General features: G+C 51.4%; 8 protein-coding genes across 8 annotated transcripts; 3 read left to right on the forward strand and 5 right to left on the reverse strand.

Moving 5' to 3' along the window:
* Positions 1-255: 255 nt before the first annotated feature.
* On the reverse strand, positions 256-2,073 carry AKAW2_20044A (GMC family oxidoreductase; the record flags this gene model as incomplete). The annotated part of the gene is made up of 1 exon (XM_041684714.1): positions 256-2,073. One exon carries the CDS (start codon positions 2,071-2,073, stop codon positions 256-258), a length of 1,818 nt encoding a protein of 605 aa, XP_041538870.1.
* A 1,224-nt stretch (positions 2,074-3,297) lies between these two features.
* AKAW2_20045S (uncharacterized protein) lies at positions 3,298-4,618 on the forward strand (the record flags this gene model as incomplete). The annotated part of the gene is made up of 3 exons (XM_041684715.1): positions 3,298-3,680; positions 3,732-4,224; positions 4,298-4,618. The coding sequence occupies 3 exons, from the start codon at positions 3,298-3,300 to the stop codon at positions 4,616-4,618; spliced, it is 1,197 nt and encodes a 398-aa protein (XP_041538871.1).
* A 518-nt stretch (positions 4,619-5,136) lies between these two features.
* On the reverse strand, positions 5,137-7,531 carry AKAW2_20046A (transcription factor domain-containing protein; the record flags this gene model as incomplete). The annotated part of the gene is made up of 3 exons (XM_041684716.1): positions 5,137-7,276; positions 7,338-7,392; positions 7,444-7,531. The coding sequence occupies 3 exons, from the start codon at positions 7,529-7,531 to the stop codon at positions 5,137-5,139; spliced, it is 2,283 nt and encodes a 760-aa protein (XP_041538872.1).
* An 824-nt stretch (positions 7,532-8,355) lies between these two features.
* Positions 8,356-9,402, reverse strand: AKAW2_20047A (uncharacterized protein; the record flags this gene model as incomplete). The annotated part of the gene is made up of 1 exon (XM_041684717.1): positions 8,356-9,402. The coding sequence occupies one exon, from the start codon at positions 9,400-9,402 to the stop codon at positions 8,356-8,358; it is 1,047 nt and encodes a 348-aa protein (XP_041538873.1).
* A 1,679-nt stretch (positions 9,403-11,081) lies between these two features.
* On the reverse strand, positions 11,082-11,393 carry AKAW2_20048A (uncharacterized protein; the record flags this gene model as incomplete). The annotated part of the gene is made up of 1 exon (XM_041684718.1): positions 11,082-11,393. The coding sequence occupies one exon, from the start codon at positions 11,391-11,393 to the stop codon at positions 11,082-11,084; it is 312 nt and encodes a 103-aa protein (XP_041538874.1).
* Positions 11,394-12,454: 1,061 nt separating this feature from the next.
* On the forward strand, positions 12,455-14,458 carry AKAW2_20049S (uncharacterized protein; the record flags this gene model as incomplete). Its single annotated transcript, XM_041684719.1, has 8 exons — positions 12,455-12,956; positions 13,004-13,081; positions 13,135-13,554; positions 13,604-13,753; positions 13,803-14,111; positions 14,171-14,265; positions 14,319-14,396; positions 14,444-14,458. 8 exons carry the CDS (start codon positions 12,455-12,457, stop codon positions 14,456-14,458), a joined length of 1,647 nt encoding a protein of 548 aa, XP_041538875.1.
* A 351-nt stretch (positions 14,459-14,809) lies between these two features.
* Positions 14,810-16,020, reverse strand: AKAW2_20050A (TauD/TfdA family dioxygenase; the record flags this gene model as incomplete). Its single annotated transcript, XM_041684720.1, has 3 exons — positions 14,810-15,245; positions 15,296-15,875; positions 15,927-16,020. 3 exons carry the CDS (start codon positions 16,018-16,020, stop codon positions 14,810-14,812), a joined length of 1,110 nt encoding a protein of 369 aa, XP_041538876.1.
* Positions 16,021-17,243: 1,223 nt separating this feature from the next.
* On the forward strand, positions 17,244-18,531 carry AKAW2_20051S (glycoside hydrolase family 28 protein; the record flags this gene model as incomplete). Its single annotated transcript, XM_041684721.1, has 4 exons — positions 17,244-17,504; positions 17,553-17,975; positions 18,023-18,152; positions 18,209-18,531. 4 exons carry the CDS (start codon positions 17,244-17,246, stop codon positions 18,529-18,531), a joined length of 1,137 nt encoding a protein of 378 aa, XP_041538877.1.
* Positions 18,532-19,507: the final 976 nt, after the last annotated feature.

Below are 19,507 nucleotides of genomic sequence, written 5' to 3' on the forward strand. Positions count from 1 at the left end.
AGGCTCTTCAGGCGGTCACACATGTCAGATTAATGAAGCATCTATGGCTCAATGTGACGAATAATGCTATCGGGTTTCTATGGGCTTATGTGTGCGAATTGTACGATAGTAATTGCAATAAGCGAACGTCTATTCGTGTGAACCTGTCTATGTAATCTATCCATTCTATCCATTCTATCATAACCTCCTACCACATGAATAGGACACCTAACATCCTCAGTCTAAGTAAGTCCTCTGACATCCCCACGGCGCCCCTCACTGCATGGAACCGTAGTCTTCCAAGATGGCATCGGCAATCTTCAACGCCATGGCGTAGAAAACGGTCATAACATGGGACGACATCTGCGTAGGGGGAATAGAGCCATCAATGACCCGGAGTCCTTGAACACCATACACACGGGCAGCATTGTCAACAACACCGCCCATCTCCTTCGGCATCATGGAGCAAGTACCCACACCATGGTAGTTAGGGCGGAAGTTGTACGGGATATACTCAACCCAGGCGCTCAAGTCGGCATCATACGCGAGGTTGTCACCGGGAATAGTCTCTCCAGCGAAGTAAGTCTGCATGGCACCGGAGTTGGAGATGTTGCGAGCCAGCTGAGTAGCGGCAGCCTGACCGAGCAGGTCGAGCTCGTTGAGGAAGTACTGAGGGTCGTAGGCGAAAAGGCGGAGGTAGGGGTCCTTGTCGAGGATGTGGACGTATCCTCTAGTGAAGGGCAGAAGATCCCACACATCGAAGCTGGCCACTCCGGCCGTGTCGAGGAAGAGTTCCGAGTATGCGACATTGTCTTTGACGATCCAGTCGCGGTAGTTCTCGTACTGGATGAGCAAAGCGGTGGTATTGTGGAATCCGCCACGGGCGACGGCTTCTTCGGCCCACTGCTCCAGCTTGGTGTTGAGCAGCTCGTGGGCCTTTTCAGCGTAGTCGCCAAAGGTCTCGTTGAAGGTTGCGAACCAAGCGGCCTGTCCCTGTCCGGCACCGGCGGAGGTGATGCGTGAGCGGACGGTGGAGGTGGTCTGGTCCTGAAGGTTGAGACCAACGGGCAGGTCAACGACGGTGTCAATTCCAAGAGGTTCCAGAATGGACTTCATTCCGATACCGGAATATTCGAGGATGGTGGGAGAGACAGCGGAACCAGCGGCCAGGAGGACCTCGTGCTTAGCGTAGACGTTGTGGGTGTTGCCCTTGTGGGTGCCGAATTCAACGCCAACGGCACGAGGGGTGGTAGTGTTCTGGCTGAGCAGGACCTTTCCGACATACTGTCCCGTCAGGACTTGCAGGTTGGGACGCTGGTAGTTGGGGAGGAGCCATTCGCGAGCGGCATCAGAGCGCACTTGGTCTTCGTGCAAGGTGTTGGGGAACATGGACACCCCATGGGGGTCACCGCATCCCAAGTCCTTCTTAGTGGGAACGCCCCTGTCTTCGACAGCGCTCATGAGAGCCTTGACGATGGGTGAATAGTCATCACCGGTATCGCGAGGCCCGGCGTGGACAGTACCATTCAGACCATGGCAGGATGCATTGAAGTAGTGGCCAGCAGCAATCTGTTTGGCATTTGGTGCGCGAGCACGCTCAGCCTGGAGGGAGTAGGCGGCCACGTTGTCCCAGTTCCAGCCCTCATTTCCGAAGACGGTCTCCCATGAGTCAACTTGTGCTTTGTGGGGGCGAGTCCAGGTGCCACCATTGACCAGGGTAGAGCCACCGAGACCATTTCCGGAGCGGATCAGCGCAGTCTGATTGTTGGTGGCGAGCTCGACAGTCTCGTAGGCGTGGTCCACACTGCTGCCAAAAATGTCACCGTAGGCGTTCAGGTCCTCGATGATAGTACCTCTGTCTGACTCGTAGGAGCCACTTTCGATGACGAGCACAGTTATGTCGGGGTTCTCCGTCAGACGGGCAGCAGTGGTGAGTCCAGTCAGACCTCCACCAGCGATGATGTAGTCAACAGTGCGGCCGGCAACATCGTTGGGATCAGTCAGAAGGCTGGCTTCAATGCCATTGCTCCTGATGTAGTGTGGGAGGGCCGCAGCGAGGGAGACCACAAGCGAGCTCACAAAAAGAGTTTGCATGATGGGCAGATGAGGGGAGAATGAGACAGGAAAGGCTGGTTGCTGGTTAGAAGGTGACAGGAGGACTGAACCAGGTTACTTATACGCTCGAGTCAACGGTCCAGAACCAAGTTGTTCGATAATCCAATTCCTCTGCTTTCCAACAAGCCATCCTCATATTGCATACTGATAGGGGCTGTGAGCTGAATCTCATCCTTCGTGTGCTCAGCCGTCGGCATCCCGAATACATTAATCCGAAGCCATTATCCTGGATAGTAAAGAAGCGAATCCTTTAGGCAGGTGGGGCGCAGAATTGGCGTCCTGATCCTTTGCCTCTCTCATTCTGTAGAGGCTGTGTCCTGCTCGTAGTGCCCAGTTTGCCCCATAATAGCTCACGACTTAATGCTGACGATAGGCAGCCTCGTGGATGAGGAACTATACGAATCCTAGACGCAAATCATGGTGCCGCCAAGGGCTACCGACTTTCGGCATGCCGAGAACACCGAATTCTAAGTTCTGCCCTTCCCGATTCGTACTCCGGTCAACCCTCGCCAAGTGCACAAACCATAGGGTCCTCGTCATGCTTTCAATGGAAAGCCTATAGTGTTTGGCATGTTCTCCACGGGGAGAAGGGCAATTGGAGAGTTTATTTGGACAGCCTGCCCACGTGCAAATTCATCACCAAGGTCAAGACAGGCAGTGCCGGTTTCAGGGTGATCAAACTAACCAGTCTTCAGGTACCTGCAGTGTCCCGTGCACAGTATGATCTACGGACCGTCAGCGGGAACCATGGATCGTACTCATAATGCCGGTAGGTGGGCCAAGATGATGTACACGAGAGCATAGCATCCGCGCCCAGAAACGCCGTCGGAAACTAGTAGCCAGCCGAGCGCCAATTAGAGGGTCAGTTGGGGCCATGAAGGAAGGGACTGTCTCAGCGTGGAGACTCTGCTATCCCTGCTTGGCGATAGTTCAAATATTCTTCACGAGGTCTGCAGCCAAGACATAGGCAGCCAGTTCTAGTTAAAACCGGCGCTTATCACTCAGACGCTCCCTCGGGTTCTGGAACTCACCTGCTTGCAAATCACCTCGTTTACCAATCCCGCCGTGTCCAGACTCAATCCTCCAACAAGGTCGTTGACAAATTCCACCACTCAATTCTTCAGCAGATCAAGAGAACTCCGATTACTTATCAGTGGGCATTGTTCTTGCTGCAGAGATTACGAGCTGAGTATCCCTGTCACCATGAGGTTCAGTGTCGTGCCCCTCCTTTTCGGAGCAACCTCCGCCGTTGCCTCCAGACTCTATGCTGCCTCATATGCAGGCACCGTGACCACCTTGTCCTTGTCCCAATCCTCTAAAGGACAGTATGAGTTGGAAACAGTCGCCCAGTCCACTGACTGTGGTACCAACCCGTCTTGGCTAATGCTGGACCACGACAACCGTGTCCTGTACTGCCTGGACGAAGCTGTTGACTTGGCCAACGGTACCCTGACCTCCTTTGCCATTCGGCCTAATGGCACCCTATCCAAGGTGGTACAGCTGGAGACTATCGCCGGCCCGGTCATGTCGCAGTTCTACTCGGCACCGGGAGTGCCTCACCGCAAGTTCTTCGCCGTGGCTCATTAGTAGGTCGATCCTCCCATCCCTACCACTACACTATTAACATCCCATCACAGTGAGGGATCCGCTGTCACCAGCTACTCCCTTGACCCCGTCAGCGGTGTCTTCAACCGCTCCCAAACCTTCACATACACCCTTCCGGCCCCCGGTCCCGTTCCAGACAGACAGGACGCACCCCACTCGCACGGTGTCGTCGTTGACCCAACAGGACGGTTCGTCCTCGTGCCGGATCTCGGTGCTGACCTGATTCGCATCTTCCTCATCAACCCTTCTACAGGCCTCCTTGAACCCCAAGCTCCCCTCGTAGCAGCACCTGGCTCCGGTCCTCGTCATGGTGTCTTCTGGACACCTGCGGGAACCACCGCCAAGCAGGCCAAGCACGGAGATGTCATGTTCTACCTGACATCAGAACTGAACAACCACGTCACCGGCTACAAAGTGACGTATCCGTCCAACGGAACCATCTCCTTCACGGAATTCTATACCGCCAACTCCTACGGCGGTGCTGTCCCGCCTAACGGATCCAAGGTCGCTGAGATTGCCATCTCCGTAAGTCCAAACCACACCTACCCCTTACTTGGTTGCAAGGAGCAACTAGCTAAAGACTGACTTCCACATATAGCCCCAAAACAACCGCCTCGTCGTCAGCAACCGCGACGACAACACCTTCGGCACCAACAACGATTCCATCGCCGTCTTCAACTGCGCTGACGAGACCGGCAGCCGTCCTACGAACGTCACCTTTGGTGGCCTATACCCCGCTTACGGATCGTCGCCGCGCCAATTTGAGATGTCGGCGCGCAACGAGATGATTGCCGAGGCGTTGCAGAATTCCCATGCGGTGGGTGTGACGCAGTGGAATGGAAAGACTGGAAAGCCGGTGCCGCTTGTTGCGTACAAGTCTCTGGTTGGCGAGGTGGTTTCTGTGGTTTGGGATGAGTAGGTAAAGCCATGGCTGGTTAGTAGTTTTGTGCGTATGGAATAGCACTTAGTCGGATGTAGTGTTCTTGGGGGATGCTGCGAAGGATCTACTCCTGTCGTTGATGGACTATCTTTGTTGTAAATGGGCCAACAGTGGTCCTGTCGGACTGATACGAGTGATAGGAATACACGACCAGTCAATGTCAATAAGAGGTCTTGTAGCCAAAGGAAGCTCATGGACAGCCACTAGTCATCTCTCTAATCCTATTAAGATACCTGGCCTTGGTAATTCTCAAGTAGAGGTGCCTAAATACCAAGGAAAAGGGTATATACAGTAAGGGCATATTGCCGACGTATTGCCGACGGTCGCCACAAGGTGCGACTTTTATAAGCTTTAAAGGTTTACTTCGCGCACATGTCATGCGGTCATCGCCAGGATCCACCGGCCACAGAGCGAAATCTTCCTTTTCAAAAGTGTTGCTAGCAAGTCCGACTCCCTAGGAATCACCTCAAAGGTGGATGCCACCGAGAATACCACGCTCACTCATCACTCTCCAGAATATCAGCATATCTGTTAAGAGAACTTCCAATCAGATTCACCAATTGCCAGATATAATCAGCCGTAAAAAGCCTGGCCCATAGCCTGGTGACAGTAGCACTGAGACGAGTGTTATTAGCGAGCAGCCATTCACGAGACACCCCATGCTGAGCTTCCATGACCATTTCCAGGACGAATTCAAGTAGTTTGTTTTCTTGTTCAGTCAAACTAGGTTCTGGATTCGAGATCGTGGCCACCTCAAGCCACTTGGCGAGTAGCACAGCACATTCCAGGGAGCATAATGCGTACTGGTTTGACCATGATACGACGAGGGTGCGCGCGACGTAGTTGATGCCCAGTTTAATGGGCGTACTAAGTGCATGGGCGCAGTGTAGCGCAGCTCGAGTAAGACGGTCGCTCCTCTGTACCGATAGGTTATTCTTGAGCGATCGGGCAACCTCATCCGGGTCCCATGTTTCCAGTCGACGGGCGGAGCTGAAATCAGCGTTGAGTCGGATATACGCCAGACGGAGGAGAGCAGTGGACGTGAAGGACACAGGACCGTGAGGGTTGAAAGGGTCGATCGAGGATTCTTGGTTGTGCTCCCAGCATTGACACCAGAGTTCCAGAGCCTGCTCTAAGGATGTAATCACAGACGGAGACAGAAAGCTTCCGTTCGAGACAGGGAGCCTGCTAGCCTTCTGAATTAACCAGATGTTCTGAATCATCGCGTGGATGAGCACGTATCCTCCCAAAGAAGAGAAGCTCTCCAAGCTGGTCTTGGCTGCACCAGTGTGAGTGAACAATGAGTTCATCGCATCTTGTAATTTTGGTTCCCCACGACTCTGGCTGCGCTCTTCCAGCCACTGAGCTGCGCTGGTTGCTGTCCATTCTCGCTCAGTACAGGGTAAATCCAGCGTCAGCTCCTCGGTCAGAATCAGCGGCGGAATATCAAACACGATGGTGTGGACACTAAAGAAACAGAACACAATAAGTTTTGTCCGTTTGACCATCTCATAGCGGATCCAGCTTTCCCATGACCCATCTTGAGCCGGTAAGTCATTGAGCCCTCCTTGCCGAAGAAGAGTCTCCATGGAACTTCGAATATGCAACGCTTCGTGATGAGGCGGGTCGCGCTCAAACCAACACGAAACAGATATAAGGAGCAATAGCGCCTGCACCGTCTCAATGATATCCTGACCTCTGGATACCGGGTCCATCGGACCCTCCGTCTGCGGACTTAGACATCCCCATTGCAGGTCTCTTCGTACATGTTCAAGGGTCACAGCCTTGGCCACTTTGTAGAGGCTCATGCTTGTTTCTGGTTCCCGGCAGTATTGGGCACCCACGGAAGCCATACCAAAAATCAAATGCAGAGGCAAGGAATCAACATCGAGGGTGGGTGGATGCATGAAAGGATAATGGCAGTGAAAGTTGGTCATGTAAGCGCTGATACATCTGGACAGGGCATGTCGAGATGGTGTGTAGGGATTGGGGACAACATTTGAGTAACTCGATAACTCGGCGACGATGCGATCACGGCATTGCGCGGTAACCGAGATAGGTGCACTCGGGTCACGAGACTTGTAAGGCGTGTGAGCTCCTTCGGGCTGAAGCGATGGTAGCTGTGTTCCATGTCTAGGAAGGATGGAGCTAGAGGGGGTCGTAACCTCGTTGTTTGTCTTCGCAACAGGTTGGCTATATTCTGATGCGGAGTCGAAGTGGAACGCGGGGAATAGTGGAAGGGGCTGATAGGTAGGTGAGAATGGGTGGCTGGGAAGCGGGATACTGTCGAGGAAGGTCGTAAAATCATCACCGTCGTAAGAAGTTGCCGGTCCGTAACCGACGAATGGCTCATTGAAGCTAGCAGATCCTGAAGGTCCTTGTCCGGATGGATTGGAAGTGGCTATCGGATGACCCTGCACGGAGGCAGCCAGGCCGGGAGTGAACTGCTCATGAGGACCTGGGAGTAGGGCCTGTGGGCCTGATATGGTGGCAGGCGTAGGATGGTCAGTTACCGCGGAGGCCAGGACATTAAGGCCATCAAAGACTTGGGGAGATGCCACGGAAGGCGATGATGTTGTTCCTTGGCCAGGAGCGGCGTCACTGTGGGCCAGACGTTCATGGCGGGCCAGGAGGTCTCTGTGGGAGATATAACTTAGTAATGCTGGTGGAGAAATTAAGTAGGGGAAATTTGCCGTACTTTCGCGTGAACGACTTGGGGCATTGGGTGCAGAGATACGGCTTTTCCTTGGTGTCTGGGGGAATTGGGGTCAATAGGAATCTCCAAATATGGGCGGGGATCATACGCGACCGGTCATGGCGTTGGAGATGTTCCAACCGAGCAAAGGTTCGGGAACATCGCTGGCATTGATATTGCTTGGAAGGCTTCACCATCACTAGGCCGGTGATTAGCCCGCTGGAGAGTTGCGCAAGAGACAGGTTACTAGCTCGTGGTAATGGTGGTGATGATGCATTGCAGCTGAGAATCGCAAAGCAACCCAGCCGAGTGCCAAGCCTCGGCTAGAATGCCGACACCCGGAGGCAGACTTGCCGTTTTGGGTTACTCTGCGGTCTCGGGGAGGACGGGCGCCACTCCGGGTGGGTTTGATCTTATCGCATCTCCTACAAACATCTATGGTGTAACCTGATATATTTGTAACATTTATGGGCTTATAGTGTATCTGTCGCTTAATGTACAAAGCCTGTTCAGGGAACCCAGTATATTCTGTGTATCAATCATTATTTTTGTCGAGGATGGTGGGCTACTGCCGAGATATATTTCTTCCCGGTCCCATACATATAGTGCTCGGTTGTTCTCCTGCGGTTCCGGGTCATCGTTATGAGAGGTTGACACGGACAGCGATCTGAGAGCTCCCGATTTGAAATTATGTTTCAGATATGTGGCTCATCACAGGAACGTTAGGTACGCCCTTCTTTGTCTGAGCAGAATTTCGGGACCTGCCTTGTTTCTAGCAGCGCTCCACTAGCGCCCTTTTGTCTGCATAACCGAGACGAAGATATCTAGGCGTCATGAGGTATCTGAAATGTAGGTGGCACCTGCACGACTGTCACAATATCATGGAATAGTTCACTGTCCTAGTGAGACTAAACATCAGAATCAGCTGGAAACCCCCCAAGGAATCGTTCGACATTTCTAGCGCTGTTTGTTCCCAGATAGCTGTCCGAATACCGTTTTGGAACTGCCCTGAGACAGCTCCTTATGTTGGACGCACCGAACCCTGATCTTGTGGGGATCCACTGGAATCCGATTGCTTCCTGGCATATTGTATGATCTTGGACATTTTCTTCTCAGCCGAGATAGTGAAGTCGCGTCTCACTCTGCTGGCCACGCTAGCCCAAGCGCAATGCCTAGGATGAAGATGGCGGCCAGAAGCAGTATTGGGCTCAGTTTGTTGGTTCATATCCCAAAGATTCCTCGACGAACTGTCTACATCCAAGTTGCCCGAATTCGATGTGTGAGAGTGGTACACGAATGTGACCAGTTGGTTTAGGATGTCGAACTCGAGCTTCAGCTTGACACTGTAGATGAACCCCTTCACTGCCGTTTGCGCCGCATACCGACCCGCCCATTCGAGGACTAGAATCGCGATGTCCAAACATATGACGATTATATTCATGAGAATCAGGTGTAGCATCAGCCTCCGCGCAGCCTCTCGGTGTGTCCCTTCCAAGACCTCATCTTCCGAACGAAGCAATCTGAACGTCTCGTATACGTAGACGCCGGATATTATGGATTCCTGAATAAAGAACACGGTCACTTGGATTCGTTCATATATGGCGTATGGCAGCACGAATCTGTCAGAGGTCGAGGAATTCGCGCCGTAGCATAGAATGACAGTTGGGATTTGAAGTAGGAAGACATCGCAGATGATCATGCCAAGGATGAACCGGAGCATAATATGATGTCGCACGACAAGATGAAGACGAGAGTATAGCACCATCGACTGGCCGGTGACCATCGCACACCAGCCGACCACGATCAGCGTGACGTAGAAGTAGGAGATGGCATTGTCGACGAGGTTAAAGTCTTTGAGGATAAACCCGATGGAGTAAACGGCGATGCCCCAAGTAGCGACCACGAAGCTCCAGAAGTAAAGTCCCTTGCGGCGCTTGAACGTCAGCAAGAGAATGAAGGTCAGCTCCACGACATTATAGAGAGCGATGGAGAGGAAAGAGGTGATGACGTAGGTAACGGGACGTGATAGCTGGGAGCCCACTCTGCTCCCTATGTCATCAAGCCACATGTTGTTTGCAGAGAGCAACAGGCTGTTAGCTCTCTCGATTGCAAGATCTCTCCATCTGTGCCTTGTAGAAGGTTGTCACGAAGAAATGTGTGCCATAGTATTCCCTGTATGCCTAGGATAGACGGGTCATAGATTTATTGCTTCTTGTCCTGCTCAAACCTGTCAGAAAATTTTAGAGTGCATGATAGGCCATTTTTTGTTGTTGTTCCTTGGCTTCAGCGAAGCTTTTTGATATGGTTCCAGCCGAGTAAGGTTGAGCAGCAGTGTAGGAGTGGCAGAATATTGGTGACACTAGTTGGACCAGACAGCGTAGATCATTTCGAATGGGATTGTTGTTTCATTCAGGCAAGCAGAACTTGCAATCTCGAGTAGCGCAGGCCTTTCACTACATAGACATCTGTTGATGGATAGCACTTAACCTGTTGATAGTACATAAACTCAATCTACCCTTCTGCTTTCTACCAGTTTAATATTCTATGATCCTCATGGGTTCTTTTGGAACATATTCTCAACCAGGAAGGAACGTATGATGTATCCGTCAATCTATACATCGCACTCTTCATCACCTCATACAATTTAAATCGCAGAATGACACTGCCACATTGCCTCAGGTGCGGGATGTCTCGTACCCAAGGTGGGACTTCCGGAACCATAGGATCAACCTCTTAGCATGTCCTAATTCGAAACTCCCCAGTTACTTTAATTCGCCCCATATTGAAAGGGGAGGTTTTTGGCCGGCCTTGAGGCCCATCAAGGACTTCATAACGGTAGAGAATGCATAATGGCTGTCGACTATTCACATTATTCCACATTCTAGATGAAGTCCTCGATCATCGATTATCAAATCTGACTTGGCCGGGATGTGAAATTGGTGCTCGATCTTGTCTACAGCATCCCGCGTGGGATCATGACAGCGCGGGATAGAATTCGCCACCATGAAGTCTATCCGTGATGTCAGTGAACCATAACATTTCACACCTAGTGAGCATTAGCCAATTATGTAGGTGAATTCAAGTGTGCTGGCGTACCCAGCACTCAAATAGCTTTCAATTAGTATTCCAATATTACACCAGATCCATGGGCAGACCGAGCAACTACCAATTTCCCTTTGAGGATTATAGAGGCAAGGCTGCTGCCAAGGAGGGTCTTGCGAGGTATTGTGCGAGGCACATATAAGGCAACTTCGCTTATAGCATACGGACTGTTTCAGATATAAGAGGATTCGTTGTGTCAAAGCTCTTGTAAGACGTTATCCTCACTAGCTATGGATCGTTCACATAAGCACCCAGTTTGTCTTCGGAAATTATGCGGGAATACCTACATGTCCATATCGCTTTTACAAAAGAATAGCCAATTACGAAGTCAGTAACATGCTGGTATAGATTAACCCTGATAGCAGGGTACATCTACTAGTAGTTCATATGCCATAGTCCCCGAGCCATCACCAGGAAAGATGCTTAAGTCGTACAAACTCATTGCTCAACAAAGGTTTAGATTACCGCATTTCTGCGTTGGGTATGAGTAAACGTGTGCTTCCTATGCTTCACTCTTGCGATAATTTTCTGAGTTGAGCAAAACGCAATCTGACATACATGTTGTCAACGCTTACTGAAACAAAGTCATCAATGTATTAACCCAAATCATAAGTCAAGGAGCACGAGTATCAAGGATAGCGGCTACTAGCTGAGCCTTTTCTGTAGTTTCAGCAATAGACATGTCGCACGTACATTTCGGATTTGGAATGCAACTCCGACAGCGTTTCGCATACCAGGGCCAGACACAATACAGCCAAGAATGCCTCGTCTCTTTTTGTAAAGCAGACACCCGCGAAAAGCGCCCTCCAGATAAGATGCACTGGACTCCTCTCGGTGCAAACAGTCGGTGAAAGGAGCTGCAGGATGTAAGCTGATTGACTCACCCACCGCATCCCTTCGGATGTGAAGGGATGCACCAGTGTCCTTGGCATTTCTCACGGCCAGGATGCAATGCATAGCTCATTCATGCCCGAGGAAACGCAAGACAGCCCTCGATAGACCTGGCCAGTGAGACGTAGAGGCTGAGTAGGCATCATGTGTCCACACTTTACCCCGCAGTTGAATGGCAAGTGCGTACTGAGTAGCCATGCCTTATCCGAAGGGCTTAAGCGTTGAAGTGGTCGAACCGGTTATCCGAGACACTGCGGAGAACCTTCTGTGTGATTGTTTGGAATCCTTATCAGCCACGAGACACGAAGTTCAGAATCGATCTATCAGTTGCAGGCTGCAGCTTCGAGAGCAGCATGATTCGGAGTTGTAACGCATCTCCCCGAACGGCACATGGCCCAAGATGAGCCCATGAGCTAATAGAATCGCATCTCCATCAGAAAATCGGAGGAACATGTGGCCCTGTGCAGGGATGTGTCAACAATGGTTAATAAGATGTAGACCAGGGTAGGGCTCAGTTAAGATACGTAGAAATAGAACTATTTCGGCCGATTCCCCAAACTTCCCCAACTTTCTGCATCGGCAAACGGCAAATCGATGAGTCAGGAAAGGGAATGTTGATGTGATTTAATCTCCAAATTGGAGAAACCGAAGTGGGGAATGCCGGGTTTTTCACGCCAAAATTCCATGGCCCCCGTCGCAGTGCGTCAGCTTGCAGCCACTAAACAACTAGTTTCTGAGTTCCCTGGCGTGGAAAAACACTCCTAATTCAGAAAACTCCATGTCGATTCTTTGAAGCATAGTGCTTTGTCCTGCATGTAAACTCAGCTTTAGCCTCGGGAGCCATTGCCGAGGGATTACTCTCAAGTGTGGTTATAGGGCGTGGCGACCCGTCGATCGCAGCGGCCTTGACAAACCTACCAACTGTTTAGTGGAATCAAAGTAATCAATCCTTCGACGTTGATAATCAACTTTCTCCAAATTGGTCCCATCGGCACTAAACTCCCGCGCTGGCTGGAACGCTGGATCGTCATCGTTTAAAAAGGGCCCTGTCCCGGCGCCAGTAATGGCACACACAATTTCTGCCTCGAGCAATAATAGCCTCACAGCCAGAGCAGCCTGTCGCGGGAATGCATACTCACGAGGCCCCTTCTCCGAGTGAGTCGGGCTCCGCAGATACCGTCTACTCCCCCGAGTTGGATCGCCCTATCAACCCCATCTTCAGTCAAGAAAAAGATGCCGCTGCGCAGGAGATCGAATACCTCTACCTCGAGCTGGAAACACCCTTACCGACACCGTTAATCACTGCACCCCCGGGTCCCGGTCAATCGCCCCCTCCCGAACCCCCGAGTCTCGAGAAATACACCTCCCCGTTCCTCTGGCCGAAATGGCGCAAGTGGATGATGACATGGATTGCGTGCGCAGTGACCGCACTGGCTGGTTATTCGGCAGGCGAGGTCAACCCAGCATCGACGGAGCTGACGGCTGAGTGGGGGATTAGTGCGGTGGTATACGATCTGAGCATTACGATTTTCTGTGTCGGTTTTGCGCTGGCACCGATGGTTCTGGCGCCCTTTTCGGAAATTAATGGTCGGCGACCGATTTTTGTCGCAAGTGGTGTGCTTTTTACTGGTATGCAATTCGCGCCCGTGGATTACGATGGAGGCTGACAGGCATAGCGTGCATTATTGCTTGCGGAGGCACGCATGTTTTCGCAGGACTTATTATTGCGCGACTGTTTCAGGGTGTGGGTGCATGTATGTACAGACGGCGAAGATCATACCGTGGATGCGTAGCTAACTGGCGACAGCGACCTTTTCGACCATGGTTGGTGGTGTGATTAGCGACATTTTCCATGCCGAGGAACGCAATACCCCTATGGCTTTGTTCTCCGGTGCCGCGCTCTTTGGAACTGGATTGGCGCCTTTATGCTCCAGTGCGATCGTAGCGCACACGTCCTGGCGCTGGATTTACTGGTCGCATGCCATCGTGTCAGCTTTCTTCGTGGTGGTCATCTATTTCTTCTTCAAAGAGACGCGCGGAAGTGTCCTGTTGAGCCACAAAGCAAAGGCCGTTAACAACTACTATGAGCAGCTCGAGGCTGCTGGGCACTTTGGAGTCATCATGGGCGAGAAGAACGAGGCCAAACGAATCAGATGGAAAGTGAAGAGTGACGAGCAGCGCGAGTCTCTTGTGCAGATGATCAGCATTTCCTGCTATCGTCCATTCCGTAAGTATCGCTCACAACAACTTAGGGGTCAGGACTGATGTAGTTTCAGACATGCTCTTCACAGAACCTGTGGTCTTCTTTTTCTCCCTCTGGGTATCTTTTAGCTGGGCTGTTCTGTACCTGCAGTTCGGTTCGATTCCCTTGGTTTTCAAAACCAATCACCATTTCACTACCGAGCAGACTGGAGCTGTCTTTGCCTGTATGATTGCCCTTCCTATCTTTGACCTGCCAGTTGCTAACATGACCAGCGATGTGTGTTGGTGCCATCATTATCACGGTCGTCAGCATCTTGCAAGACAAGATCGCCAACAAGTACGGATTTCTCCCCAAGAAACCCGAGGCTCGACTGTACTTTGTCTGCGTTGAAGCCATTCTGATGCCCATCGGACTGTTCTGGTTTGGCTGGACTTCATACTCATCTGTTCCGTGGATTGTCCCGACGCTGGCAATTGCCTGCGCTACCATGGGAATATTCGCGGTCTACCTGGCCGTGTTCAACTACCTGGCGGATACCTACCATCGGTATGCCAGTTCTGCGATTGCTGCCCAGTCGTGCTGTAAGTTTTACTCCTAATACAAGACCTCCGGATCAAAGGCAACATGCTGATCCATTCAGGCCGAAACCTGCTGGGTGGTGTTTTCCCTCTCGTCACCAATGCCATGTTCACCAACCTCGGATATCCTGGTGCATCGAGTCTTCTTGGTGGAATTGTAGGTCTTGTTTGAATCCCCACACCGCCCCTGTATGATACTAATAATAATAGGGCCTTCTTCTGACTCTAGTACCATGGGTTCTTGTCTTATACGGCGGTCGGATCCGCGCGAAGAGCAAGCTCGCGAGTGTAAGTTCACATCCGTGGTATGCTATTTGCCAAGCTAACAATAATAGGAACTCGCGCGCTAGACAAAATAAGGATGGATGGATGAGCGATGATAGATGATAGACGATAGACGATGGATGTGCATAAAAGTAAAAGTGAACATACCTAATAGTAATTAGACAGGCTGTTATATACCCAATGCATATAACCCCTCATATGAGGGTATGATGATGATGATGGTCTTCTCGATGGATCGATAACCGGAATACATAGGATGTGTTACTTGAAAGGCGGGCGCGTTGCAGGACATTCGCCGTCGTATATCTGCTTAGAACGAGCAAGAGCAAACCACCACCAGAAGCACAAGTATGAAAATGAAGCGATATTTTCGAGAGTCGTGAGATTAATATCATTAAATTATATAAGTCTATTGATCATGCCTCATACGCCAGTGGCGCCTCTCCCGCCGCCAGGTTGCACTGCCGGAACAACCGCACCTCGTCCTTGCCAAACGCCCCAACGACCGAGTGGATAACTCCCCGATTGTTGAACAGTACCAGATCACCCTCCTCCCAGTCATGCGGATACACATGAGGGGGGCTGATCGCTGGGCGCTGCAGTTTGTACACAATCTCTCGCACGCGAGCCAAATCATCAATCACGGTGCCATCTTTGCGGTGGATTTTGCGCACCGCAGACGGGTGGATTTGAAGGGCAGGCTTGCCCGTCAAAGGATTCTTCCATACCATGGGCAAGATTTGGATTTTGGATTCGTCGATAGGAGGTAGGTCAGACAAAGGGAGTTCCTTGTCCTCGGAGTAGAGACCGAGACCGGTAGGAAGAGCACGAGCGGAGCTCATCCAGATGTAACTGTTCATGTCAGCAGGCTTCGCGATTATGACAAGAGTGGCTAAACTTACGGGTGGGGCGCATATTCCACGCGACTCGTAAGCGCAAACTGCTTGTCCTCGTCCGAGAGCATCTCAAACATTCTTTCGCCGCTGACAAATGCCGTCGTTCCCAAAGGCACATCTAGCGTCTCGTTTGATCCGTCGTCATACCGCAATGTCTGTCTCCGGCCCTTGGGGACGCGCACTGCCAATAAAGTCGTGACATTAGGTGGGTAAAAATCATACAGGGCTGCATCGATGTGCCAGCGGTAGAAGCGGGTGAAATCATAGTCCTCCTCGTCGGAAATAGCGTCGCGGTGGAATGTACGATGGTGGGGGTGTTTCAGCTGGATATTGGTGAGGCCCTCGTAAGCCTCCACGAAACCATGGCCGATCACCTGGACCTGAGGCTGATGAGGAACGGTCTTAAGGTCGGGATGCAGAATGCTCCGTTTCGCATCAAGGGTCTTTCCGTGGCCGTACTGCGAGGCGGCCGGGTCGAATCGACGGGTAAGCTCGTATTGTGCTTTCGGAGAGAGGTGGTGTTGGTTTTTCACCACCACCACGAGGTTCTCGTACAGCGCTCTGCGAATGACGCCGAAGTCGTCATCTAACAAGTATCAGCAGCGGTTCCAATGGCATCGCAATTAGCTGATCCTACCGGTCAAGTTCTCGAGGTCAATATTCTCGACAATGGCTCCGAAATCAATATCGGAGCCTGGAGGCGGAGGTAGTGAGTGAACTGTAGGAGCCATTGTGCAAATCTTTCAGAAGCGATCCGGATTCTAGCACAATTGCGAGCAATGGACAATGGTTAAATAGCTGTCGCATTCCCCACGCCTCCATCGGCATCGGGCAGTCCCGGTCGCGGAAGAGGCCGATCGTTCTATCTTATCGCTGTCTTATCGCGCCTTATCAATCAGTCTCTCTTGGGCCATCAGCAAGGGGAAATCAATCATTGATTGATTAACTGATTGATCGACGGAATGAGAATAGCTTGTTTTAGTCATGACTCCATATGATGTCAGGCAACAGACCAGGGAAGTCATGTGCTGTTAACGGGGCAACATTCGACAGTGAGGCCAACTAGGTCCGAAATTGCCATGCGCGTCTGCTAAGGCTCCTGGTAATTAGGACGGAGTCAGATAATGTCTGTGAAACCCCTTTTTCTTTGACCAAATCGGCATGCGAATCTCCATAATTCCAGTCTCTCAGGTCATATGGGATGTCTGGCTACCCCTGTGGTGTCTGTTCATCACGACCAGTGTTCTCCAAAATTTGGATTGCCAAACACCATCTGCCTCTGGTCTAACTGCACCCCCATGGTCGCCTCCATAACAGGGAGATGTCAGCCATGTCACAGATAGGCCCAGTCAGTCAATAATGCAGTTTGATACGGTCACAGTTATGCACCAAAGCTACAATATGGCCTGACTTGTATGAGACCGTGTGATGACACCCTTGGAGGCTCGCAAACCGCTACTCTTCCTCCAACAAGCCTACCACGATCAACATCGATTCTTCAGAGATAATCCCGGCGTCCGACAGCCGACCCCATCGGAAAATAGACCCCTCACAAGCACTATGCTACCATGATGGCTGCCTCAGGTACAGTGAATGATCAGAATTTCCCACCACTCATCGCTGCACGCCCCGGGTAACCGGATGAGGTTCACTACAGGAATTGCGCGTCAGGCACGGGAAATATAGTGTGGCGCTCCGTGGGGAGAAGAACCGTGCAGAAGTGCTGCAGGAACTATCACATTGTCCCGCGCGCTACGGCAGTTCTTCCGTCGGAGGTGCGAAGTGCCGTCCACAGGAACCAGGGAGATATTCCACCACAGAGATAACAGAGATGCCCCGAGGACAGATGCAAGGAGTATAAAATGAGCACCTACTGCCAGCCAAGAAACTCCAAGAGGAACCAAGACATTAACTAAAAGCTTGTCTTAAACTTTGATCTGCGGCGTCTTCAAAAATGGTGACTTCTAGTTCGGTGATCATCCTAACGCTCTGGGCGGCACTGGTCAGTGCGAGCCCCGTTGCCGATCCCCTGGTGACTCCTGCCCCTAAGCTCGATGATCTGGCAAAGCGCGCAACCTCGTGCACATTCTCCGGGTCCGAGGGGGCCTCGTCGGCCAGCAAGTCCAAGACCTCATGCTCCACCATTGTGCTCTCCGATGTGGCAGTGCCCTCAGGTACCACTTTGGATTTGACCGATCTGAATGATGGGACTCACGTAAGTTACTGTTCCTCGACGCGCGATTCTCACAATTAACGTGGACAGGTCATCTTCGAAGGCGAAACCACGTTTGGGTACGAGGAATGGAGCGGACCCCTTGTCTCCGTCTCCGGAACTGACATCACTGTCACCGGAGCCGACGGCGCGTATCTCAACGGTGACGGCAGTCGTTGGTGGGACGGCGAGGGCAGCAATGGTGGCAAGACGAAGCCCAAGTTCTTCTACGCCCACGATCTGACCTCGTCCACGATCAGCGGGATTTACATCCAGAACTCGCCGGTGCAGGTGTTCAGCATCGATGGATCGACCTATCTCACTATGGAGGACATCACCATTGACAACTCGGATGGCGATGATGGCGAGGCAGCAAACACTGATGGTTTCGATATTGGTGATAGTACGTACATCACCATCACGGGCGCAAATGTATACAACCAAGACGACTGTGTGGCAGTGAACTCGGGCGAGGTGGGTATACTCTCCTTCAATCTATGGATGTGGCACTGATGGAACAGAACATTTACTTCTCGGGCGGCGTCTGCTCCGGTGGCCACGGGCTGTCGATCGGTTCCGTTGGTGGTCGCAGTGACAACACCGTCAAGAACGTGACCTTCTACGACTCGGAGATCAAGAGCTCTCAGAACGGTAGGTTTTGTATTAAGGTTGTTGTTCGGTGCGATCACATGCTAAGCAGGGTATAGGAGTGCGCATCAAGACCATCTACGGCGACACTGGGTCGGTAAGCGAGGTTACTTACAAGGAGATAACCCTGTCCGATATCACCGACTACGGTATTGTGGTGGAGCAGAACTATGACGATACGAGCAAATCCCCGACCGATGGCATTACCATTGAGGACTTTGTCCTTGACAATGTGCAAGGGAGTGTCGAGAGCTCGGGTACGAATATCTATATTGTCTGCGGATCGGACAGCTGCACAGACTGGACTTGGACGGATGTGGATGTCAGTGGAGGGAAGACCAGCTCTGATTGTGAGAATGTGCCGGACGATATTAGCTGTTAGATGTCGATAGCCGTTGAGCAGCGAGGCTGAACTGCTTGGGGGTATTAGCAGATTGTGATGTCACATAGGACGATGCTGGACTTGAGCTGCAAACATAAACCCACGTTCGGGTCAATGGGTGTTAGTCGATCATTGATAGATGCTGCTGTGACCCAAACAGTCAGATCTTCTCATCTGCAACCCCTCTACCTACTTCTGACCACGGATTACCCACGCGATCCCTTGTAGGCAGGGAACCATTCTCACTGTTTTCATTTTGATATAAGCTTCACTGATTGGTGGGAATATAGGCCTCGGAAGTTCCAGGCAGCGCCGCACGTCACTCTCAACGGAAGCTCCTTAACGATGTAACACAAAATACAGGATATGACAGCTTCAGTCTCTCATATGAGTACTTCCACTCATAGCAGGTCCCTCGTGTTCCCGAGACAGGCTGAAGTGCATAGTACTGATACCCGTCATACTCTCGCGTTGCATGATCCCAACAACCCAATTAGGCTTTACACTTCCAGATCTGCAAACCCTGTCTGGGTAGACTCTGACCAGGTTAAAATTTTCCAATTCCCTGTCATAGGATAGTGCTGCCAACAGCTGTTCAAAAGGCCAGCCACCACATGGAACCATATCCCCGATCCGAACTCTCACCTCCAATCTATATCCCAATCAGGCATCACCTTAGAGGATCACTGACCATGATGTCATGTGGGATATTCCTCATCAAGGAACAATTCATCCCCTCCGCGTTGCCTCTGCATAATACTGACAATGAACCCCGACGGTGTTCATATATCATATCTTCCCGGGGATTAGATCCTGCTTTAGATCCTGCTTTCGCCCGAGATAGAAACCGGTCGTGGCCCCGGGCACTGCTTCATATATAGACAACTATACTAGCTAACCACATCCCCCCCTTCCCCTTCCCCCTTAAATATATCTCCCTCCTCATTACACTGGAATATACATTAATACCAACCAC

Source organism: Aspergillus luchuensis, chromosome 2, assembly GCF_016861625.1.
Source record: "Aspergillus luchuensis IFO 4308 DNA, chromosome 2, nearly complete sequence".
NCBI lineage: Eukaryota > Fungi > Ascomycota > Eurotiomycetes > Eurotiales > Aspergillaceae > Aspergillus > Aspergillus luchuensis.